The 26,716-nt window shown below is 34.9% G+C and overlaps 3 protein-coding genes across 4 annotated transcripts in view; 1 reads left to right on the top strand and 2 right to left on the bottom strand.

Moving 5' to 3' along the window:
• The window catches only part of LOC132164939 (uncharacterized), a 6,395-nt gene extending 6,136 nt beyond the window's left edge, over window positions 1-259 (bottom strand). The window contains exon 1 of the mRNA XM_059575460.1: window positions 185-259. Within this exon, the coding sequence (XP_059431443.1) occupies window positions 185-259 (75 nt within the window). The remainder of the gene's footprint in view (window positions 1-184) is intronic.
• On the bottom strand, window positions 10-7,892 carry LOC132165849 (uncharacterized). Of its 2 annotated transcripts, XM_059576532.1 has the most exons (14): window positions 7,751-7,891; window positions 7,517-7,664; window positions 6,914-7,032; window positions 6,681-6,789; window positions 5,913-6,058; window positions 4,484-4,636; window positions 4,304-4,411; window positions 3,803-3,914; window positions 2,439-2,582; window positions 2,260-2,297; window positions 2,086-2,178; window positions 924-1,007; window positions 701-850; window positions 10-399 (listed from the first exon to the last, which is right to left on the bottom strand). In XM_059576532.1, the coding sequence occupies exons 1-14, from the start codon at window positions 7,817-7,819 to the stop codon at window positions 364-366; spliced, it is 1,509 nt and encodes a 502-aa protein (XP_059432515.1). In that variant the 5' UTR covers window positions 7,820-7,891; the 3' UTR covers window positions 10-363. The 2 variants fall into 2 exon arrangements, with proteins under 2 accessions (XP_059432515.1, XP_059432514.1); XM_059576531.1 differs by having other exon boundaries at window positions 2,086-2,297; window positions 7,751-7,892.
• Window positions 7,893-9,340: 1,448 nt separating this feature from the next.
• LOC132165848 (protein FAR1-RELATED SEQUENCE 6-like) lies at window positions 9,341-15,657 on the top strand (the record flags this gene model as incomplete). Its single annotated transcript, XM_059576530.1, is given in 10 exon segments — window positions 9,341-9,793; window positions 9,884-9,928; window positions 10,079-10,141; window positions 10,463-10,657; window positions 10,831-10,879; window positions 10,986-11,098; window positions 11,443-11,488; window positions 11,646-13,819; window positions 13,933-14,046; window positions 14,201-15,657. Coding segments are annotated over 10 exon segments (2,886 nt in total). The 3' UTR covers window positions 14,228-15,657.
• Between the last annotated feature and the right edge of the window lie 11,059 nt (window positions 15,658-26,716).

Below are 26,716 nucleotides of genomic sequence, written 5' to 3'. Positions count from 1 at the left end.
GCCGTGAAAAAGCCATGTTGTTTGCCAAACACTACCTTTATTAGTGTGAAAATTTTCAAAAGATGGAAAAACAGGAATTGACAAACAATCCACCAACAACAAAAGGAAAAAAAAGACCCCATTACTCAAATGGTTAAGTCCAGCTGTGATATAAAATAAGCAAGAATCTTTAACACGTACATACACAGCGAGTTGTTAAACTGTTTGGACCGAATGAAACAATTAACATTAAAAACATTGGGAGGCAAAGATCCTTCATTGTCGGGAACAAATTCAACCTACTAGTTTATAGTCAACAAGACGATATTCTCACTGTTCATTGTCAGGTTTTGGTGCAATTACACAGTATCATGTACGGCCATTTCAATTATTTGGGCAGAGAACTGTCCTCTTTGCAAACTGAATACACAAGAACACATTATTTGCAGAATTTTGTTTTTGGCAGAAGCAGAAAATAGAAAACAATCAGATATAGAGAAGATATTAAAACAGAAAACGCAATGAGAACTGTTTATAAACAATTCATGCAATGAATAAGCAAATATTTGCAAAAGTATCTGAATTCAAGATATTTATAACCATTGCTCAAAAAAATTACCACTTCCATAAAGAATTAGACAAGCAAAAAACAAAGATAGCATGCATAGAAACTCATTCAAAGAAAGGCAACCAAGAGGATTAGCAATCATATTCAACAGACCTCTTTTTCCTTTTCCCGCTCATAAGCCACTCGTTGACTCAAATTTAAAGCAGCACGGAACATCTCATCTAGTACATGTTCTTGTAGCGAGGGCTTATTTACTTTCCATAACAAGAATTGTGATTGTCTAGCTCCCGCTACAACTAATTTCTGCAAAGAGAATTAAACATTATCATAAAGAACTACGAACTTGGGCGTATCGTTATCGTTGACAGTTGTTTACCTCCATATGCAAGTACTCATCCTTCCAAAGCTTATAAAGAATCTTGGGTGCATCCTTCTTTTCAACAAATGTGGTATCTGAAATCTACATGAAATAAATGATTTGACTGAATATCATACCAAACATATTCTTTCTGACTTATCTGAACAAGTTTCTCTGGAAAGGAATTGCTCCAACAATGGCCATGGAGAAAATAAAGATGACGGAAAAAGAAAAATCGTTTCAAGTGAAGCGTTAAAACAGAAATTGCACCACATATGGAACAGAGATCATATCATATTAAGCAAGTAATATGAATCAATCTCGGTATGTTTCTTGCCATTGCACACTTAATCTAATGCAGTGGGAGCCTTGGACAGAATGGAGGCGAAAATGAAAAATGTGCATCAAAGTGTAGTTTAGAGTGCAGACATCGTAGGAGATCTCCTACGATATCAACATTGTATGCTAAGATCACATTTTTTGAATTGTGCACTCTTCTCCAGAAATTATTTCTTAATTTTATGAAGCATTTTTGAGATAAAGTTTGTCTTGTCCAACATGACTCAGCTTAATAAGTGAAGATTTTGAATGGCTCAACTTTTGCAAGAATCCTATGGCACAATGATGCAGGTAGAAACACCCTTATATGCAGCAACCAACCTCTAGGCAGAAATTTCATGGACTTTGTGTTCTGTATTTCCTATCTCCTAATTATACAATTGTTAATATTCAAGCCAGCACCATCTTGCACCTAATTCTTATCATATGTATCTTGTTAACCAATTAACTTGCATTCCACATTCAATTGAGCACCATCCTACAGTGAAACGTTGAGCATCAAAGTGTAGCCCTAAGACATGTATACTCTAAATTGTACGAGGACCAGTTCAGGCAAAGTAGAGAGAGAAGAATGGAGGATACACATAACTACACCAGATTTAGATGACTTTTTGATAAGTTAAAGGCATAGTCTCTGCTATCAATTGTTCGATACATGTATATCATGCATATCCAACATCTCAATGTGTAGGGGAAAAGATTGTAACCATGTCCATCAATAAGATAACATGTTGTCAACATAGGAATTTACGTGGAGTGACAGCCAACATAAGATTATTTTTAATTCAGGGCCAATTGTTGCCAGATTATTTTGAATTTATCAATATAAATTCACAATTACCTTATCGGTCTCAACTAGGCGACCAGTTTTTGACAGTAATCTGAACATTCTATAAGCGTCCCTTCCATATCTTTTCAACACAATTGACTCCAACTGCAGTGTAGAAAAAGTAAGACATCTTTTAGTGACTGAAACATGGATTTTCATATCTTTTGAAACGAGTGTCAAAGAAACCTCATCATTCTGTGCTAATTCGACAATTTTCTTCAAATCTGTAGAAGAAATATGAATGCGTCAATAGAAACCAAATAATGCAAAAATCAACTAAAGATAAAGATTGAATGAACTCATTTATATGGCAACACCTTTATACTACAGAGATAAAGGCTAAAATTAAGCAGGGAATAGGATACCAATACTATATGATTCATCTGTCCCTCTTGCAGAGGGTGAACAACCAAACTGGGCAAGGGAAGCTCTGACACGGTCTAAGGTCATACCACGCCCTTCTTCACTCTTCATTACCTCTTCAAAAATGGTATTCAGTGACAAGGGAACTGAAACATGTAATACAAAGTATATGCTACTGAGTAAGCATGAGAAAATGTCAAGGAGGGAAGGGAAGATTGGTGAATCATTTCACTTGTTTTCATATATATTTTTTTTTCTATGTCATGTTTTGTGCTATGACTTCTAGGAAAAGAAAGCACGTTTTAGAAAATGCATTCAAAAAGACACCAAAGAATGCATATGAGCACCGAAGAAAAAGAAAGCATTGAATTGGCTCAATACAAGCGACATCATCAAGAAAAAGTGAGCTGAATTCGAAAGAAAGAAATCGCATTAGCTACAACACACAAAAGTTAAGTTCACATAACTAATGCTGGATACAACACAGATGTTCGAGGGTAAATCAATATGATGAAATACTAATTGAAAGGCCATTTCATTCAATCTAGAACTACGACATACAATCTATCGAAGAGGGTGGTGAGTCTTTCGCCAATCTGTGTTTTGACTACAGTTACTGTTTTTTTTTTTTTTAATTTCAAAATGAAAGCACTGTATAGCGAGGCTCAATTTATTAGCTCAAGATAAATCATACAAATTAGAAAGTTTTTTTTTTTTTTTTTTTTTAATTGTTAGTTAGAAATAAACATATATATATATATGTGTGTGTGTGTGTGTGTGTGTGTGTGTGAACATGATTATTGTGACAGTCTGGACCTATTAAGTTTTGAAAAAATGCTGTTCCCATGCTCCCACTTCCACTCTTCTAAATTGTATCCTAGATCTCAACCATAAAATGCTTGGACTTTCATAACTACTTGGACTACCAGAACAAAGCAACCTAAGCTAAAGTTGTTTAAGGTGAGTTTAGGTCTAGGCAGTAGGAATGCATCATTTAGCAAACCTAGCAAAAGGTCTTCATGCAACTTCTTATTTACTACTACTGATTCAAAAACTTAAAATACTAGATCCCCATCTGTTTCTTCAAATGCAAGAAAACTCCAATCTAACACCAGTAGTGATTAGATCTTTCTTGGGGGAATAGAGGTCACAATTATGTCATTCCTACAAGTGACTCCCCATTTAGGATTTGAAGAAAAGCTATATGACGCATTCAAAATCAAATACAAGACATACACACATGCATATATGTATGTATCTATGCATACTATGTATCAATCATAATCGAAATATAATGCTAAGCACAAGGGATAAATAAATATAGGTATTCAAATTCATTAAGCAATTGTCTAAAAGTTCAGTTTACCAGGCTTTTCTGTTTTCACTTTTTTCTCTAAACTTCTTGCTGCCTCCAGCATTGCTCTTAAGACAATTGAAGATCCATCATCCAGGCGTGTTCTCACATTCTCAATGCAAGCCTAGAATGTATGGGTAGAATTAGGTACACCACACTATTTCAATGATATCCAGGAAGCTAATGTAATACAATAAAAAGAAGTTTAAACATATCATCTCACATAAAAAACATATATGCTTATCATTGTAAATGGAATAAAATGGAAACCCATTAAGCATTGAGATAAATCAAAGATAATGGGACCGGGGTTTACTTTATAGGGATGGGTCCGAAGGGCCCTGCCTTGGAGAGGTTCCCCGACATAAAAAAAAAATAAAAAAAATAAATCAAAGATAAAAAGGAAAAGGAACTATTTCATTCATCTGAAGACATAACAGAACATGTAGAAGAGGACTTACAAGATGCAAAATACTACGCAAGTGAGAGAGAGAGAGAGAACAATGTACCAACCTTATGCCTAAGACGACGCATAAATTCCTCAAAATTGGCACGAAAAAGAACTACTTCCTCCTCTTCAGCTGCAGGTTCTCTATCTAACTCCAAAGAGTCATACTTGCGCTATGAAATGAGAAGATAGCAATTAGCATACGAGTAACCCTGGGAACTTGAAATGGCAATCCTCATACCAACCTTTTCTCCAACACTCATACTAGAGGAAGCATTCGTACTTATTTCTCTGCTGACATTAGATCCAGTATTTGTTATAATTGAAAATCTTTGTGCTTCCATAGGAGCTGCTGCTCCTAGAACACGTTGTTCTATTGTCACTGATTCTTCATTTCTCTGTCAGCATTTATTTAGAATAGATTGTTGTATTAGGATCCATATGATAGATTACATACTCAAGATTGCTTTACTTTCAATTTTTTTTTTTTTTTTTTTAAATTTACTTTTTTGTTCTAAAAAAGCCCAAAACGCATTTTGAAAATGAGGTTTTTTCTAAAAAAAAAAAACCTCTATTTTTCAAAGCAATCCCAAATAGACTCTAAGCAATTCTAGAAAAGTTGCCTTCAATCGATGATCCACACACCACAAATCATGTCAAAAATTGATCTTAGACCAATCTCCCACCTCATATTTGACAAATTTTTTTTAAAAAAAACCCAGCCCCTCCTAATATTTTTCCACACCCCCACCCCAGAGGGCCAACAGCCTCACTGGAACACCATCCTCCCCTCATGCTATCATATTGGATTCCACATAATTTCATGAGACCGGTGTTAAGAGTTAAAAGCTAATATGTTCAAATCTCTTTATGCTTGGATAGCAGCGTACAATAGTTCTCGTTTTTCTAGTTTTATTGAATTTCTGGACTTGTGTTCATCTTTTTCTCCCTAATTGAGGGTTTCTCTTATATACTTCTTGTGTACTTGGGTTGCCCCTCTACACTTTCTATTGAGGTTGATTTATTTATAAAAAAATAAACAAATTCCTCGGTGAACAAGCTTTGACAACTTTTAACTTTTGCCATGTAGCATTACATTATCCAAAACCAAATCATTTATGGAACCCATGAAAAAAGTTTACAATGTTGTGTAGGTCAATATTTTTTGCCCTCTGAAATCAATTGTACAGATAAAATTATTATTCAATACTTAATTTACGAACGATCACCTAGCATTGGATAAATTTTATATAGCAGAAACAACTTTGGTCTGAAACTCTGCCACTCTACTATAGTTAAGAATTCAATAATGTGTAGTGGTAGTGGTTGAAATAATCTAGTTAGCTGCATTATGCACAGTTACACTAGTGTTTGACATTTTTTTTTTTGAATTCTTTTGCAAGTAATTGATTTTTTTTTTTTTTTTAATCTATGCATGTGCAATATCACTGTCAATCACCAACTCTTAAGTATAACTGCAACACATCCCAACTGTTGAGAAAGCTGTAATTTTGAAATATAAATTGGTTATCATAGTTAATGGGCAATAGCATGCACAATCCACAGATTTAATATGCATATAAACTAGCAAACACACAAATAGTCAACTGTCATTCCTAATTCTGTACAACAGACAATCATCAGCAAGTAAATTTGACAAGAGTCAACAATTACCTTAGCAGACTTGGCACCTCGCTTCTTGGCAGTAGTTTCTTCTGTAACTGGTGCAGCAAGGACTGCTTCATGGGTCGGGCAGCGTTCAGCATAACGGGCAGCCAAAAGTTTAAGAAGGTTTTCTTGTACAATATCTTCACAAATTCCTGAAAATAATTATAAATCAAGTGAAAAAAAACTAACATACTTGCAGGACAAATATATCATCTAAATAGCATATTCGAGCATGCACACACACACAAGATTGAAGCCCCTACACCCACATTGATTGTGCTTCTAACTGCTTTCCGGTATGTTTGTTAATGTGTTTTTGGGGGTATTTTTTGTTTTTGGTTTGAAAAAATGTTCTCATGTAACATAAAGTTGAAAATAGTTTTAATTGTTTTGTGTTTTGGGTTGTAACGACCTAAGGAAAGCGCTATCGTATGCCTTGCACCCTTGCCCCTTGACTGCCTAAAGATTAGATGTTGTCAAGAGATTCTTATTGCTAGCTCATGGAGTGTTATTCATCATAAAGTAGTGAAAATGATTAACTGTATAAATTTATTGAAGCTTTTTAGGCACCAAAGATCAGCCCCCTTTTTATCACCTACTGCAACCATAATGTTCAATATTATAAATATGATTCAACATCAGCTTCACTTGCACCAAAAACAATATAAAAAGAAAAAGAAAAAGAAAAAAATACCCCCAGTATATATATGTATTATATTTTTATCTAAGATAGAGGCAGAATAAAATAAATTCAAACATTCACAAGGGACTCACCTTCTCTTTTACTTGACTTCTCTCTTTCAATCATATTCTTGGCTCTTTCTACCATTTGCTTCAGTGTAAGCCTACCATGCTGAAGCAAACCGTGAAGAAGTTCTTTACACTGGACAAACAATGAAAATAATTCAATAACATAATTTCGACCTGGACTTATAAAAAAAAAAAAACATAATTTCGACCTGGCTTCAAACTTAGTGAAACATCAAACCAAAACTAAAAGAACTAACTTCTTCATCAAATTCACCAGAAACAATCTTCAAGAATTTGGAAAATCTCATGCGATGGAGTATGTTACTAAACAACACCATGTACTGGGTATCAGCTTTTGGCCCATCCTCTAAACCACCTGCAAGTACAATCATTCAGATCATTATTTGTGTTTACTTTACTCTCTCGTTGGTTGCTAAGGAACTTTTGTACTTGGTATTTTTTCCATTATATTAGCCAATGAATTGTTATTGGCATAAATTACCGGCATTTCCAGATTGAAATTTCATGAAACTCCAATTCTGTGGAGCTCAAAATCACTGTTTGTAATACAAACTTATATCATATTCAGGCCTTCACTAGGGCAAAGTGACCAGCCAAAGTCATTTTTATCAAGACTTTTGGTTTACTTGCAACCCAAACAATGCAAAACCCTACACCCCAATTTTGAACTTCCATTTATTACCTTAAGAGGGAGGAAAAAAAAGACAAAATTATACGAAATAGAAACAATGAAAAACCCTAAACCTCAATTTCCATACTATCACTTCCTTTCCTTTTCAGCAACATTTTGATGGCAATCAAACCAAAAACGCAGCATAGAGTTGAGTGGGGAAGATAACCTTGTTGCTCGAGAGAGAAAGCTTGAACGCAGTTGTGTTGGATCAAGATGAGGAGGGAGCTCGTGACCTGTTGCGGGGTGAGCTCCGTTAACTGAACTATCAGTTGGAGGGTCAGGGGACCTCTTTGAAGAAGATTCTCACACACTTTCTGCATAGAATTTGGAAACAAATATATAGAACATGCAGTCTCAGAAAAAGGTATATGTATAGGTTCAGAGAGAGACAGAGAATTACAGCGACGACATTGCCGAAGTGGTTAGTCATGAGGTGTACGGCCAACTTGATGCCGTACTGGGTCACCATGGTTGCCTTCTTTCTTCCTCTTCTTCGCGAGAGGGATTTGGAGGATTCGTGATATGGGTTACGCCGGTGACGTGGCATGTGCCACGTCGTTTGGCCCAATTAAAAAAAACAAAAAATCTCAAACGTTCGTCCATGGTCCAGACCATTACATCCCCCCACGCCAAAAAATTTTCCCCCAAACCCATTTCCCCCTCCACCCCATTCTCCCTCCACCCAGATTCTCTCTCCACCGGCACCGGCACCGGCGCCGGCGCCGTATTTTCCCCAAAACCATTCCCTCCTACCACACATTTCATTTCCCCCCAAAATTTTCCCCAAACCCATTCTCCCCCACCGGCACCGTGCGCCCCAAAACTCCTGTGAGAGCTCTCCCTCTCTCACGCCTTTCTCTCTTTCTCTCTTTGTCTCTCTTCTCTCTCACACGAGTTTCTGTACGTCTTTGCAAAAAAGGAAGGGATTACGAAACAAAGGATGTGGTATGAGGTAATTCTCTCTCACTCTCTCTTTCCTTCTTGTGATTTTCTGTATGGGTTCTTGAAGATATGAGGTTTTGTAGAGATGCTTGGGTTGGGTTATTACAAATTGATGTCTCGTGGTGACTGGTCTTTAGTGCATTTCTTGTTTGGTTGCTGAGAAATTGAAGGAAAAGAAAAGGCTTGTTCAGTGACTTTATAGAAAATCAAAATATTTGTGTAGGTTTTTAAAGTTTCTGCAATTTGAAATTCGTTGTAACAGTCAAAAGTTTGATAGTAAGAACTAATATTCTGTTAAGGATGCTTTGAAAATTTCCTGCCAAATTCAGCATGTGGATTTTCTTTGGTGTTGCAGGAACTATATATAGCTCATCACTTTTCCCCAATCGAGCACCAGCTGGAAGGGTTCTGCTTTTGAACTACATTGGAGGGGCTACAAATCCTGGAATTTTGTCCAAGGTATGACAGTTGGAGATGATTCACTTCGTGGTTTTAGCGGTATTGCGGTGGTATGGATGGTTTATTTAGGTCAAAAAATTCGTTGACTGTTAGGTGAGGGCATTCACCAATGACCGAATTCTGCAATTCAACTTATTTATCAAAAAAAGATAATTTGAAAGAAAAAAAGAAAAGAAAAAGGAAGATTTTTTTTTTCCTTTTCTTTTTTTTCCTTTTTTTATTTTTTATATTACCTTAGTTCAAATATATGCTTAGATATTGCATGTGAAGATCAATGATTGGTCTAACTTTCAGCGGCATCATCTTTACAATCATGGAGCAATCATATTAGGTGTTTCCAAAGTGTTTTAGATTAATGCCTAATCGTGGGCTAGGAGTGAGTGAGGGAGCAAGCCTATGTGCCACTTTTATCCCATACTGAGAAATTGTTAATGAACATGCATTGAGAGAGAGATGCAAATATAACCATTTTTTCCTAGGCTGGGAAATAGACAATGATTTTGTGCTATTTGTAAATCTGGGTTGTAATCATTGTAGCTTGCTTTGGATGCTCAAAATCATTAAAGAATACGCAAACAAAAACAAAAAGGATGGTAGAAAATTTTGAACGTTTGTGTATTGTTAATGCTTACTGAAGCATGAAGCACTTCTAAATATGATACCTAATTCGATAGAAATGTGGTGCGTCATGTACATTCCATCATAATTGTTTACTTTTGATCAAAATTGGAAGCAGCCCCTTGAATTTATTTCCTTACCTCCCCGTCAGGAAATAAAGTGTTTTAGTGTTTTATTCGTTTGACATTTATGGATGCAAATTTGTTTGCAGGTTGGCCAAACAAGGTGTTGTATTAGATTTTTCTAGTGTACCTTCTTTGGTTACTCTATCAACTAAGACGGTTATATATAGATATTATTGCGGATATAAGTGATCTTGTCATAAAAAGTATAAGTTGAAGGTTTCTTTTTTTGAAACCACTCGATGGGGATAGGGGAAGAGAGCAAGCCTCCTAATCCTTCCAAACCAACTTCTTCAGCTCAGGTATCCTTGTCTTTTTCTTAACACCCTAATTATATTCTTTTACATTTTTTTTTTCCAGGTGTTTTAAATTATTCTCATTTATTTTTTCAGGAAATACCAACAACGCATTATTTTGATTGGTCGAGCTCCATGCAGGTTTGTGATAAGAATATGTTTAGTTTAGTTTTTTTTTTAAAGAACCAAAAAAATTATTATGATTATGAATTTTTTTCATTATTTATATGGATTAGTTTTGGATACTCAGTATTTCTTGATTATGCTTATTATTGTCCTGGAGCTATGCAGCCCCCATTTTTTCCCTCAACAGTTGCTTCTACAACTCCCCACCCCTATCTATCAAGAAGCCAGGTAAATTATAGCTATGCTTTAGATCATGTAGATGCATACATTATGTACAGGATATAAGGTTCTTATTTTCTTTCTTGTTGGTGATGTTTCAACATCTGTTGATTCCACCATATGAGATGCTAGTTCCATACCCTGTTTTATTGCCTCCATGGGGAGTTTATACTCATCCTAATATGACCACGGTAATCCTAGTCACTTATATATATATTACAATGCAAACTCGTGCTGCACGTGTGACACGATTAAGCACATCGCTGCTGCTTATAAATATTGGGAAGTTTATGAATTTGTTATCTAAGTTTGTTACTATATCTTCTGTAGACTCCAAACCCACCTGTCAATGTAGAGTTGGAAGGGAAGGGCCCCTATGGAAATGATCAAGTTTGTACTAAAAAATCCATGGGAACTTCTGAAAGCACAGGCAATGACGGTGCTTCACATTGTTTCTCTTCCCCTCTTGTTAATAGTGGTAATGAGGGTACATTAGATGCAATTGAAAAGAATAATGAGAAACAGGTACATTATATCATGCATCAATAGGGTTTGGTTTCTCAATTGATCAATTTGGTGTTTTATGTATGCATATGCCCTAATGATCGAAATATTTATTTATAGCATTAGCTTTACATTGCTCTATTGATATGTTGTTCTTTATTTGTTGTCTTATGAAAACGTGCCAATCAATGTAGGATTCTTATGGAAGTAAGAAAATAAGGTTTCACCATATGGTTGCAAATGGTATATTTTTCAGTTCCAACCCAAACGATTCTTGCTTATGTGTGACCATCTATATTTTCATCCCTTCTTGGTTGTGATGATTTTGTACCCACTATAACTTCTGCAGGAGCCAATGCACAAAGTCACACTGTTGGGGCTATTGGTGAAACCTCAGTACCTCCTGCCTCATTACCACTTGTGATGGGATCTGAATCTGTAATGACTGAGCAATTGATGCAGGTATTAATGTTAGAGGTTTCCCCCACCCCCCCAATTTAATAATCGTTCCACATCCCTATTTTCAATGTAAAGTATTTATATGTTGTTTCTAATGAAAATGTTACACTTACTAAAATTTCTCCATAAAATTCCTTTCCCAAATGATGTTTTAACATTCCATGAGATCTATTATTGTGGAAAATGTGTGACCATCTAATGAGATGGTGACACATCACTTGGGAACCAATTTTAGGGAAAAAATTTGATAAGTGTAGCATTTCTCTGCTTCTAAAGGAGAGAATATATTACGTGTTAAAAGTTGGCAATGGGGTTGTTATGAACCTAACAATTCTCTGCTTACATAGATTCCAAATGATGACGAGCCATTCCTCGAAGTTGTCCCTCAAATTGGTTAGTTAGTCTTTACACTCTTTTATTAATATCATTGAGTTTCTTTCTCATAGTAAATGTTACTCATTAGTTGTTGATTGTCGTTTAGTGAATGTTGTGATTCCATTCTTGTTCCGATATGTTGATTGGGTAACTGTATTTTTTTTTTGTCATCTAGATGAAAATGAAGTTGTCTGTGATTTAGAGTTGGTAGACAAGGATGACAATGATGTGCAATGCAATAAGAAAGAAGCAGAACCGGAGGTAGGAATGAAGTTTAGTTCTGAAATAGAACTAAAACTATATTATAGGCGGTATGCTCAGCAATCGGGGTTTGGGGTGACATCTAAAGGAGGTAAAAATAATCCAGACGGGAGTCATAAGTACGTCACCCTTACATGTGCTCATTATGGCAAGAAGCAAACTAATGCAATTAATATTGACAAGCCAAATCCGACAACGAAAATTGGGTGCAAGGCCAAGATCAATGCATTGTTCAGGGATGGAGCGTGGTGTTTGACTACTGTTAATGTGAACCATAATCATGCTTTAAACCCTAATAAAACAAGATTTTTTCGATGCTATAGGAAGATAGGTGATAATGTGGAAAGAAGGCTCGAATTAAACGATATAGCTGAGATAGGTGTGAGCAAGAACTTTAACTCTCTTGTTGTTGAAGGTGGAGGGCATGAGAATCTATCATTCATGGAGAGAGATTGTCAGAATTTTATTAACAAGGCAAGACATCTTCTGCTTGGCAAAGGAGGTGCTGGAGTACTTTATGACTACTTTACTAGAATGCGAGAAATGAATGATGGCTTCTACGCTGTGATGGATTTGGATGACGACTCTAGGCTAAGGAATGTGTTATGGGCTGATGCACGAAGCAGGGCTGCATATGAGTATTTTGGGGATGTGGTTACATTTGACACGACGTATTTGACCAATATATACAAAATGCCATTTGCTCATTTCGTGGGAGTGAATCATCATGGTCAGTCAATACTTTTGGGGGCGGGATTACTATCAGGTGAGGATACAACCACATTTGTTTGGTTGTTTGAAACATGGTTGAAATGCATGAACGGCCAAGCTCCACTTGCAATAATAACAGATCAGGATAAGGCTATGAAAAGTGCAATTGCAAAAGTTTTTCCTAGAGCCCGACATAGATTTTGTTTATGGCACATTATGAAAAAATTCCCAGAGAAGTTAGGATCACATGCTCAATACAAATGTGGCTTGAAGAGTGCCATACAAAGTGCAATCTACGACTCTCAAACTTGTGTTGAATTTGATAACAGTTGGCAATGTATACTTGAAAGGTATAATCTTCAGGATAATGCATGGTTGTGTTGGTTATATAGTGAGCGGGCTCATTGGGTTCCAGCGTATTTAAAAGATACATTTTGGGCCGGAATGCAAACTACACAACGAAGTGAAAGTATGAATGTATTTTTTGATAATTATGTGCACTCTAGAAGCACGCTGAAGGAATTTGTTGACCAATTTGACAATGCTTTGAGGAGAAAGGCTGAAAATGAGAAAATAGCTGATTTCAATTCTTTTAATGCCATCATTCCCTGTATATCTCATTTTTCTATTGAGAAGAAATTTCAAGAACTTTACACCAATGCAAAGTTCAAAGAAGTTCGTAAGGAGTTTAGTTGCTTGATGTATTGCAATTGCTCTCTTATTAAAAGTGAAGGTGCAATTTCTACCTATGAAGTATCTGATGAGGTAACAATTGATGATTACACAAAAGAACGAAATTTTTGTGTTTACTTCAATGGAGATGAAAGTGAAGTTAAATGCATTTGTGGGTTGTTTGAATGTAGTGGAATCTTGTGTAGGCATGCCCTTGCTGTACTGACATTAAAGAAAGTTAAATCTTTGCCCACAAAATATTTTCTTGACCGATGGAGGAAGGATTTGAAGCGCACATATACTCTTGTTGAAAGTAGTTATAATGCCTTCAGTTGCAACCCTGATGCCCAAAGATATGATTGCTTGTTGAAAAAATGTAGTGAATTAGCAACGCTTACATCAACCAGTGAAGACCATTACATGGATGTCATGTGTTGTATAGACATGTTGCTAGCGAAATACAAGTGCTCAAGGTATGAACCTAGTCCACCCTCCCATGATATTCCATGTGCATCTTCCAAAAGTAATGAAGCCATTGATGGTGTAGTAGTGAAAAGTACCAAGGTTCTTAGTCCTATAGCGGTTAAATGTAAGGGCAAGGCACCATTCAAAAGAATGGTGTCTACGGTTGAAAAAGTCGTGACACAAACAAAAAAGAAACATCAGAGTCACAACAATGCCAACCAGAAGGGGAGAAAAAATCAGGTTGCTTATTTTTCTTCCTTTTATGAGTGTTTCACTTGTTCTTACTAAACGCGTGATCGTATATAAACATTTCAAGCATATTGTAACACATTTGGTATCTTTTTAAATTGAAGGTTTGCCAAGGAATCCAAGAAAGGGAATTGAACACAAATGAAGCTCCGTTGGCTTCAATAACTGATACTCAATATGATCGCATAATTGGAACGCAGGAAACTGCTTTGAGTAAGGTAAACACACTTAAAGCTCCCTGCTATTGTCAAATTACATTGTTATGTCATTGTCATTCTCCTTTTTCCTTTTTCTTTTCTATTTTTCTTTTATTCTTTAATAACTTATAACGGTTTTTTTGTTTTGCTAACTTACTAATTTGATTTGCTGCAGGATACGAGTTTCAACCTATTTGAATAGGCGATTGGGCATGTTGTTTTGTTTTTTTGAAAGCATTGCTCTTTTTTGTTCAGCTAGTGCTTTTAGTACATGTTACAAGAATTTTTTGGAAGCATTGCTCTTTTTTGGCTGATGGTGGTGTATGGTTTTTGCAAGTGTGGAATGGTGCATGGTTTTTGTAAGTGCTGAACATGTGGAATAGTGAATGTTTTTTGTAAGCGTTAAATATATGCAAGCTACTTCTGGCTACAACAACTACCTATCTATTTGCTGTATCCATCAGGTATTTTCAAATCAATTGTCGATCAACATTGAAAGAATTATTACATGAACTTTTGAATTGGATAGCACATTGATAGAATTTAATTTTCTAATTTATTTTACATAGACGAGTATATGATTCATCTGTTTATTCAACGAAATAGCTGAAGAGCTTCTTTGTGATCTAACTCATTAACTAGGTATGACCTAATTTTTGAATTTGTGGAAAGGTATAGAATGTCAATTGGTTGTAACATGCATTCAAAAACTGAAAGGTGAAATCTATTTGTGGTGGCATAAAGTATTTTTATTATGGAGATTCATTAGAATATCTACATTGAAAAATAAACAGAAGTTATTGCATGTAGAAAATGGGAGGAAATCACATGTGACATTAATTATTTGCACATTGTTTGATGTTTAACAGCTTAGGTGCATTTTCCTGTATGTGTTGACTTTTGACATTGTTAAAAAGTCTTGGCATCATCAACATGCAGCTTTATGCCGCTAAGAAGTTTCAATATGTATGTAATTGTACAAGTCGATCAAAACTCACTAAGAATATTGATTTTGTTTTTTGTTTGTTGGTACTTAGTAGTGCTGCTATTGTCATAAAAAATGTACTAATTTTCCATGTATCTTTCACCTTTCTTGCAAGTTGATGTAGAGATTTCATTCATAACAATTGAGTTGCATAAAGCATAAAATCTAGACCAATATACAAGCAGGTCCTATACAATCTTCTTTGCCCATCTCATTTCTTTACCAAAAATTGAAAGCCTTGAACTCTTTTATTTATTTATTATTAATTTTTTTTGCCTAACAGATTTTTATTTATTTATTATTATTAATTTTATTTGGCTGGCATATTACTATATTAACATTTTGTTCTTCTTGGCATCATCAACATGCAGCTTCCAATTACAGTGGGTTTTCTCTTTGGCATTATTCAGATGCTATTCTATATAGTTTACAAGAAGGCCAATTCGGTTTTGGTCTTGGAGAAGCCAAAGCTGCATGTACTTGAGTACATCATTGTACATATGCTCATTACCACACTTGTGTAGTGGTTTTTAAGTTTATTAACATGCGCCCACTAAGAATATTTATTAAGTTTCAATATTTATGGCTGACGAGTACTACTTCACCAAAGCTTAATTAACCATTCAAGATCATGTTGTGGTTTTTAATTTGTGTGTTTATGTGAATTTGAATGATGCTTAATTGAATATTGATTTCTCATAAAATTTCTATGATTACTCCTATCAAGAGAACATGAGAAATGCAACCTAATCGGGAATCAAATGCATCAATAGATGAGTAATAGTGTATACATAAATTGTGATACTAAGATTAAAGCCATGTCTTTGTTATATAACAGGATACTTCTTGCCTACAAGGTTGTCAAATTAGTTACTAGTTTCTTTACTTTTTTCTTGAGAAGAAGTGAACAACCTAAGGCTAGTAATTTAGAGAAGTCGATTTTATTAAATATTATTTTATAAGGAAACGACATTTATTAACTTGATTAAAGAAGATAATTCAAGCAATTTCCTTCTCCCATTTCCCTTGCAAATGGTTAATGATCTCTTGCTCATTCACAGACTCACTTAAAATAAAAAATGAAGCTTGCCATTCTACATGAATGGCCATCCATATAAGCTACAAGTCATAGCTAATATAAGGTTAGATTAAGCCACTCTCAACCTCAGTGTTCTAACACAATTTCTTTCTTTTTGGATAACTCAAAGATGGAAAGAAAAAAGTGGGATTTTATCTTATTCTACTTTCTTTATTTCTTAATATATTTTTTTTTCCTTGTATACTAAATTGTTTTCACATTTACAATTGTTTAATTTTATGTTTAAGATCTAGCAATCAGAAACACATCAACCAAGAAAAGAACACAAAGATGAGTACTTTTAAACATACAGTGTCATGTCCATCCTGAAAACACTAAAAAAGTGAGAAGTTTCACAAACCTTCCAAGTCAATCTTAACATAATAAACTCTTACAACAATACATATTACAAACTAACAACATCGACAACTAAAATCAACAACACTACCCCCAAGCTCCAAGACCTTCCAACATGTTCCATCATTCATGAGATCCTTACAAGAATTTAAAACACTTAACCCTTAACAATATAAAAATGAAAAAGAATAAAACATGCTAAATAACTGCAATAAGAATGAACCGATAGCAAGCTAACATTTACGGAGATGGTAGGAATGAACTCACCACGTTTAAGTCATATGATATAGTTAAAACGTATTAGAGGCAGTCCAAAGTTCCACTTACTGAAAGAAAGAGGACAATGACAAATTATTTCCAAAATTTTTTAAAAAAATCAAACTCAGTTATAACATTGAGGAACACAAAAATTTTAAATGGATGAAAGATTACAATGACAAAACATGCTTGTAAGAGTCTTTATAAAAGTATAAGCGAATGGAATTGGAAACGTAAGTGAAAAAGAGGCATGCAGTTCATCCCATTATGTAGATCTGTCATAATTGACTAGTTTGCATAAATCTATTATTCCTTCTAAATAATAAAAAAAAAACAAAAAACAAATCCAAACATAGAAGAAGTCCAATACACACATTCGCTGTGGTGGTGACATACATGGTCCTTTGTTTATATATTTTAAGTATAAAATTAGAGCACAAGTAACTTCATTGACGGTTTAAAACGTAAAAACAAAATGCAATCCAATAAGCAAATATTTCATTAAATACTTCCATAATATAACAAATCAACATGATAGTTTTCCTAGGGCTGGAAGTCGGATAACTCGGTTACAAAAATGGCATTTTCGTATTTCGCACAGCCATGGTCAGTAAAGTCAGAATTTTTACCGACTTCTTGCGCTAACTTTCTTTTCCGTTACCGACGTGATTATGGTGACAATCCGTAATGTCGATCGGTAATATAATAATATTCGCTAACATTTCATATGACTATATGTTTAAGCAAAGAAATGGAAAAAGACAGTCGGTTAGAAATGTTATTCTTGAATAAATGGACAAAATTTTTCAAGCCAATATAGGAAGAGCAGCACAACCTAACAAGTCAAGAGATGAGAAGTTTCGGCGTACCTGTTGGTAAATGAATAGGATCACAATGAAGCTCTCTAGCTATTTAATTGAATAAACAGATTGATCACATACTTACCTATTTAAAATGAAAAAAAAAAAAAAAACAAAAAGGTTCTATCATTGTGCTATACAAATCAACTCTCATACCTTTGAATTAATGTCATTTAATACAGTAAAGCAAAATAATTGATTTGGAAATACATGGTAGGAACAGTAAATAGATAGGTACCTCTTGTAGTCGAAAGTGGCGTCCATCTATTCAACGCTTAATAAAACCATAGAAAAGTCATTCCACAAGTTCAGTACTTACAAAAACCATACACCATTCCAACTATTCCATACTTACAAAAACTATACATCATTCCAACTAATTGATACTATAAAAACTATACACTACCATTAGACAACTACATACTCAAAAGGTAGGGGAAAATTACAGTTTACCTCCCTAAAGTTGACAGCGTTTTTCAATTCGAACATCAAAGTTTCAATTTTTGCAATCCACCCCCACAAAGTTTCAATTTATTTCAATTCGACCAATATTATCCCAATATTCCCATATTGCCCCTGATTTTTTTTTAAAAAAATAAAAATAAATTTGAAGGTGCAAAAATGACCAGATGGCCAAAGGGGTGGCCATAGAATTTTTTTTAAAATTTTTTTATAAAAAATAAAAAAATAAAAATTAGGGCCAATATGGGAAGTTTTGGACACAATTGGTCAAATTGCAAAAATTTGGAACTTTGAGGGGGTGGATTGCAAAAATTGATACTTTGATGTTCGAATTGAAAAATGCTGTCAACTTTGGGGGGGTAAACTGTAATTTTTTCCAAAAGGTAATATCATCTACTAAAAGCACTAGTTGAACAAAAAAGAGTAGTGATTTCAAAAAGAAACAAAACAGCACTTTTAATCGCCTAGTCAAAGAAGTTGAAACTTGTATCCTACAGCAAAACAAATTTATAAGTTAGCAAATTAAACAAACTTGCGTAAATTATAAAAAGCTTTGAAAAAAAATGAAAAGATAAGGGAGGCAAGCAATCACATAATTTCTTTTTACAATGAAGAAAAAAATTAAAAAAAAAAAAAAAAAAATTGAGACTGGGAGAGAGAAACAGAAAAAATCTAGGTTCTTATAAGCAAAACATTACACAATCAAAAGCGCCACCACCAACAAGTGCTAATGCCAACTTCTCCATCCCAATTGCAATAAACTTTGTGATTTCTTGTGAACCCTACAAGTATTTAATAGTTTTTACACTTACAAATGTATAAATCAAAGGCAATAGAGCTTCTACAATTTAATGTGTACCTGAGTCATTACACTATCTTCAGTTTCAATTACACGACCGTGATGAATACAAGTTGTCGAATTCAATGGAACTTCACTTGTGTTCATTTCTTCTTCTTGTACTGATTCACAGGTCTTCAATTAAATAAAGTACCAAATGTGTTACAATATGCAAGAAATTTTTTTGGATGCAGAACCAATTTTAATAAGCATAATAAAGCACACGTAAAGAAAGAAAAATAATGAGAAACCTGATTTTTTCTTCTCTTCTATTTGGCAAGGAATTTATTCAGTTGTTTCTTTTTTGCTTGTTCCACAATCCTTTTAACTATAAGCACCTTCCTTTTTGATAGTCGCACATTCCTTTGAGTTGCCACATTACCTTCATTACTTGAATGCAACACATTTGCAGTGAAGGGAAGGTTGACTGGATTCAAACCTTGAGCCACTGTATTTCAGCGTTAACATACGCATAACACGCATGACATCCTTGTAATGCTCATTGCTTAATGCTGTAGCCACTACTATTGGAAGAAACTTTTGCAACAAGCTGTGATATCTTTCTTCGTAACGGTTGCCCATTGTCTCTAAAGGATAACCATCATGTTGACATTATTAAGAATTTAGAATAGAAAAATTCAAATCCTACAGTGCCAAAGAAATATTATTACTATCAAACACATGTTATCTCGAAAGTAATGAATAAAACAAATATATGGAAACTCCACTTTCTGTCTATCTAGAAACATAGAGTAAGGCCCTAGTATTATAAGTTCATAAACAACCCCCACCTTCTGTCTCTCACTATATAAACATTAACAATAATGGAAGTGTTACAAGTGCCATTTTAGGTTTAAGATTGGACCCCACCACACACACCCTTCTTACTCGGGAAACTCCACTAGCATCACTACTATCATCACCACCACTCTCCAATATCATTCATCATTGACCACATCCCTCATTTTTTAATATTTGATTAAAAGTAAATAAATAAATAAAAGAAACCCCAAATTCAAGAAAAAGAAAGGTTGCACATCTATCATATTGTAATTGTTTGCATTAATAGCGATGCAAGTTCAATATATGTATATATTTATATATCATTCATCAACAAGATAACAAAAGCAAACACATGGGTGTGAAACAATTACCAATTTCCTCCATTTTAATGGCCCTCCATTTATGAATGGTTTGCGGGTGACTACAGGTATTCAAGGTTTACTTCATAGAAGTGGATCCAAAGGGCACTGGTTTAGAAAGATTCCATGTTTTTCTTTCATTGATATGGCAACTATTTGTTGATTTGTCAAGATTATCCTTTCCCCATTTAAGATCCAAAGAACTTCTTAAGTATTACTTTTGCTGGAAGATTTTAATCTACATCTAATTTTTCTGTTTATTTAGAAGTTAACATAAGGAACATTTTCTAGACATTTCCCAGGCTCCACCACTCTGCAATTAATGAGATGAGTGAGTTCAATCATGTTTTTCTCTTTACAAGCAAGTTTTTATACATGGGAATACATCCAATAGGAATAGGAAGCTTACACATGGACAACTTTCAGCCACACGACTCAACACAACATTACAAAGTTAACTAATAACATATTAAGTTAACAAAAGACATAGAACTTAATTAAACATTGTTAGAGAAATCTCGAATTCAATCTCTCATAAGAGTGATAAGGATAAAGATAAAGATCAAACTAGAGACATCCTCAACTCAACCTCTCATCAAAATGATAAAGATGAAGATCACAACAATTCAAGCATTAGATAATTCTTACAATCACGTATTATCGTGTACAACACTTATCTTATCTAGCTCATAGAGTTTTACTTGTTTACAATTTGTAATTAAGGGATTGACCAATTAATTAGGAGGTTAATTCTCTCATCCTTATAAAAATTTCATCCTCGAATAAAAATGATGCTCTGAATTATTGTCAACAAAAAAAGAATGCCACTTTTGCTAGAACTTTTCCTACCAAATGGTCTCCTAGAAAAATCAACCCCTAGACCTCCTTCCAATGACCGATAATAAGATCTTATGTAAAATTTCTTCCCATCCCAGTAACTTGCACCACATCAAGTAAATCAAAGTTTTCAATAGATTCAAGTAAGTCTAGTAATAAATATACAATTAATTTGATGCATATACCTCAAAATATCAAAGAATTTTCAAACTGATTCAAGCTGCTTTGTCTACTGCAATATTAAACAATTTGGGTAGTAAAATTTTCAAAGTTCTCCTCCATAAACTAGATTTTTGTCACTTACCAATAAAATTAAAAAGAGTTCGACTTTAAATAGAAAAAGATCCTGGAAGGAGCTTTCATATTAGAACTCTAATCCAACTTGTATACATAGCTTTCGTAGATGTTTCTCCGGAAGAAGCTAAGCAAAAGAGCCCTTATGAAAGTTAAAGATGCCAGTGGAACAAGTTCGTTCAAGGATGCTCAGGTGGTAAGTATTTGTTGTTGAGCTTTTGAACGAGCTGTGATGTTTAAGTTATTGTCTTAAGGTTTAACTATTTGAGCATTTTTTAAGGTTTCTCAAAATGGAGCTGCTTCTGAGCGCATAGGTGGTTCTGAATGGTCTCAAGCTACCACTAACCCTGCCGGTTCTGAGTTGTTCCAATCTACCCGTAACTCCACTGCTTCTGAGGGGTCCCAATCTTCGGGTATGTAGTCAATTGCTTTTATTATTATTATTACTAGATTGCATTGACCATTTGTCGTCCTTCATTACATGGTTTTCTCCCTCAGTTTTATTACTAGCTTTTCTGTTAACTTCTGTTTCTAGTAAGTGTAATATCTTAAATCTATACCTGGACTTGTTTTACTGCTATCATGTAGATGAGTTCTTTAATTCTAGAATTTTTTCTTAGTTCAAGATTCCTATGTGGTCTTGATGGATAGTTGGTTGTTGTAGATGGAAGTATTTGGTGTCAGGAGTAGCTTAGCGTTCACCAAGGAATTAATGGAATTTGTTTAGAGTTTAATAGGCAATCTGCTCACAAGTTTTATGTTGTGTAGTGCTAACTTCATTGAAAATATAAATATAATTTCAAATCAATATCTTAATCATCAAAGTTCTTTGAAGCAATATTAATTGAAAAACTTGGTTGGAAATGAAAGCCTATTGCAACTCTGACCCTCCAACATTAGTCATTAATGTATCTTCAAAATTAATGTTTGAATTCATGGTACAAATTTTACACTGCTTTGGCATCTCTTGAAACAATTTAAGTGAATTTCCAGTGTTTTTCTATATTGATTTCATATGATATAACATGTCATTTCTGAATGTTTATTTCCTTATGCATTAACAAAAGAAGGGATTTTGGCAATCCTGATTATCAGATTTTGCGATTTTAAAAATTATTCTTACTTTAAATTTTGTTTGTGAACTTTTACAAATCATATATTTGACCAGTGTCGACCACCTCTGCCACATTACCTCAAGCACCACCAAAACACTCTACCACTTTCCCCACCTCCACCATTTTTGTTATATCTTATTAGATTTTGAAGTCCTAATTTCTTAAGAACACAAACTAGAAGATTCTTTGAATGGGTCTCACCAATTATGCATCTTTTCAATAAAACTTTCTGCACAAACAACATATATTTAAATCCAATGGTTTATTACCTTTATTCTTCCACCTCTCTCCTTTACTCACTTGTTCAAGATTTTTTTTTATTTTTCTAAGCATGTAGTTATCCCAAAAACCCATTGGAATAGTCTTAATTTCTGTCTTTGTTTAATTCTGTACCAAGTCAATCTTAGTCTTAATTCTGTCTTTGTTTAATTCTATAACATTGTTGATGTTTCAAGCAAAATTATTGAGTTTTAATTTTTTTGGTAGGCTTCATGGGCTTGTGTTTGAAACTAGCGAAAATCCTTTCTTTTGATCAAAGCACTAGAATTTTGAGACACCACCTTGGCCTTTTCTTTTATTGGTAAAATTAACATGTACAGAGGTAGCAACAAATTTTATTTTCAGAATTCTATAAACATAAAATGAGCAAGGCTATGAACAGTAAATTCTGCATTTTTTTTTTTTTTGGATGAATAAGCAACATCATTAACAAACAAACCGAGAACACATCAACAACTAATACAAGCCTGATTAACAAACTGAAAACAGCCTACACAGAGGCAAAAAAACAACAAATAGCAGAAAACCTCTAGCCAACAGCCCAAATCAATTAAACCAAACCCTTACAAAGGGCTAAACAATAGCCTCAAATCAGAAACAAAAACCAACAAAACAGAGGAAAAAGACCATATCCTCAAACAAGCCACATATAAAATCTGCAGCAACACCCTTACAGAGGAAACATATTATCCTTAAAACCACAAACAAACCACAAAAAACCTGCAACATATCATCAACAAAACAGACTTTCAGACAAAGTCTATAAGGAGCAGAGTAAATTCTGCATTTCCAACATATTAACCTCAACACACCCATTACAATTACAATTTATGAGGATTAGTGTTCAAAGTGAAAAAATTTTGCGGAGTGTGAGCTTACCACAATTTGGGGCAGCAACTGATGGAGGAGTGACCGAAGGGGATTCGCCACGACTGAGGGTAGCAGCAGGTGGACGCGTGGCCGTATCTGTCGAGCTGCAGCTTGCAGAATGAACTGTGTTGGTGGCCTTCCAGGCGTTCGTGGAGCCCATTGTTAGTTCCGTTGTGGTAATGGAGGTAGTAGTCGTAGGCGGTGATGAAGATAGCGGACCGGGGAGCATTTTGGGTTTCAGAAAAATTAGGGTTTTGGGGGAAGAGCTGCCTCTCGTGGGGGAATGGGTTCCGGCCGGAGCTGATGGAAGGAAGTGGAGGTGGTCGTCGGCAGCGGTGACGGAGGGGAAAGGAGAGGACGCACGGTGCAGGATGGGGAGATAAATGGGGTTGAAGAAAAAGGAAAGGAAAAGTGGGTCGGCAATGTGGTGGGGAATCCGCGGTGCGATTACATTCTAAGGATCGCAGACACGGCCGGTGTCGATGGAGAGAGAATACAGGTGGAGGAAATGGGTTTGAAATTTTTTTTTTAGGGGGGGGGGGAATGATGCGGGCCGAGCAGTTTGAGGTTTTAAAAATTTGTGTGTTTTCGCATTGAGACGCTTGACGTGGCATGCCTACATCGGCGTCGTTAACGTTCTGCGTACCCGCGTAACCTACTCAATTTGGAGACTGAGAGCCCAAGCGAAAAAGGTGTCGAAGAAAGGGACGAGATTTACCTGAGAAATATTACACAAACTCCCAAACTTACCCTCTTAAATGCTCTTTGGTAAAGGAATAAAAACTTATCATTACACTTAAAATTTAATAGTAATTTATTCAAATTTTAGGGTTAAATACATTTTTGCCCCATGTGGTTTAACAATATTAACTACATTTACCTAATCTCCAGCAGATTAGGTAAAAGAGCAATATTAACTACATTTAGCTAGTATTGTTCTTTTTTCAACTCCAACAGATTTGCTCTAAAAGAGCTAAACTAACTTTTTTGCTACAATAATAGCAATATCAAGCTATTCACTGTAGCACTATGTTCGTGTTTTTTAATCTTTTTTCTCTCTCTTCTCTCTCCCTCTCCCTCTCCCGCTCACTCTTCCTCTACCTCACATAGGCATTCTTGGTTTTCTGGACAAACCCACCCAATAACCCCTCTTCTCATATTTCCTTCTAGTATCAAATCATTCTTCTTCACCTACACCCCATAAGACTGACCCAATTCCTCAAGACCAAGCTTTTGATTTTCTCATGTTTGTTGCATTAGCTTTCGATTCCATATGGTTTGTGAGTAAGAGAGCTGTCCATTGCAGAGAAAGCACCTAAGCCATTCCCAGCATGAGCACCAAAACAAACAAAAGATCTGAAATCCAGCTCCTAGCTTCAAATTAACCACACCTAAAATCATCCGAAATTCAAACAAAAAATTTCCCAACATGAGCACCAGAACCCACCGTCGCAGATGGGGTTTAGAACCACCATAGGCCGACCGTATCAAATTCTTCTTTCTTCTAGTATCAAATCATTCTTCTATGGCAACGTTGTTTAAGCTCCAAAATTGAAAGTTTTCTTGGGTTATGGTGGTTTGGAGGGAGAGAGAGGAGAGGGAAGAGATAATTGCAGAGGTTGGCCATGGGGGGTTTGGGTTGAGGTGGAGGGAGAGAGAGTGAGAGAGAGACAGAAAAGTGAAAAAAATAAATAAAAAATCAAAAAATCAAAAAGATTAAATAATAATATTTAAAGAAAAGTATATAATGGAATAAAGAAGCTGTTGGAGTTTTTATAAAAAAAATGAGTAGCTCAAATCGAGAATAGTGCTTTTTCACTAGGTAAAATACCTAACGCTGCTAGAGATGCTATATGACATTTCCTTCCTTATGCTTAGGAAAAATTTCAAAAAAAACCACAAGAACCTACTCACATCAGATTCTCTACATTTAACCAACCCTCAAGGGTTGCTACAGTATCTAAAAGTAATTCCTTAGAGCACTAGTAGTAGTTTCCCAACCATTTTTCCTACATTTAGGGAATAAAACTACTTTTTGATTCCCTATAAAAAAACATTTCACAATAGATTCCTTAAATCTTCCTTATATTATAAGTTCCTGAGTCAACGCGCCAAAATTAAATTCTCCCTAAGTTTTTTTTTTTTTGAAAATTTACTCCTGGGTTAATCGAAATGCCAAGAAAATCCATACCATTAAAATTTTTTAACTGTCATTAGATTGGTTGAAACACATCGATTTAAAGAAGGCCACATCAGTCTAATTTTTTTATCCTACATGTCCATTATTGACACGTAAGATCAAAACTCACGTGAGGTTTGGCTTACGTGTGGTTTTATTGTTTAAACGCCTAAATCGTAGTCTATCCAAGTAACAAAAAATTCCCCAACGAAACCCACGCTTCCCCGACGCACACACGGACGCACCCACCGAAGCGACAAAACCCACCGGCCACCAATCAGACCAGCGTCCAACACTCAATCTGGTGTCAGATCTCCGACTAGGGTTCCGTGAAATTCAAATTTTTTTATTCAAAAAAATTTGGATTAACGAAGGTATTTTCTAGAATTTTTTTTGTTGGTTTTGTTGGTTCAAAGAAATGGAAACATTTTCTTGTAGTTTTAGGAAGCTTTTTATTGTATTGGAAGCTTATTGTAGTTTTAGGAAGCCTTTTCAAAGAACTAGGGTTCCTGCTAGGATTCCGGCTAATCTGAAGGTAATTTCCAGTAATGTTTTTGTGGGTTGTGTTGGATTTAAAATCTCTTTCATTACCATTGGAGTATGTTAAAGAAATTTCGTAAAGGGGGACACAATACAGTCGGTAGTTATAGATCCTAAACAAAAAATATTGAAAAAAACGTACTTTTATTTTCTGTATTATTTTGGGTTCTCTTATTTCAATATATGGTGGTTCTACAAATCCTATTATGTTTGTTGAAGGAATGATGCTCAATTACTGCTTGAGATATATGAACCGATGAATTTTTTTAATTTGAGAATTCAAATTCTCTAACTAGAGCTGCTGTGTTTATGTTGATGTTAAGACTAATTATTGTTGCAAGTGTGAAAGAGGTTTCTAACTTGTAAAAAAAAAAAAAAAAAATGATGAACATGAGGAAGAAAATTTTTGGGAAAGGAGACAATGAAGACGAATTCTACACTGGAAAGCTAAAAAATGTTCGTAAATTTTATTTTGTGAAACACATTAGAGTTTTGGCAGATTACTGCTAATGATTTTGGGTTTCATTGTAGAATAAACAGTCAATGTCGTCGACATTTGTAATATCATCAGTCAAAGAGGATATGGAACCTGTGCAG

The sequence above is a fragment of the Corylus avellana genome, chromosome ca11 (assembly GCF_901000735.1).
Source record: "Corylus avellana chromosome ca11, CavTom2PMs-1.0".
NCBI lineage: Eukaryota > Viridiplantae > Streptophyta > Magnoliopsida > Fagales > Betulaceae > Corylus > Corylus avellana.
Note: the sequence above shows the minus strand (reverse complement) of the source record. Positions and strands in the feature narration are given on the sequence as shown.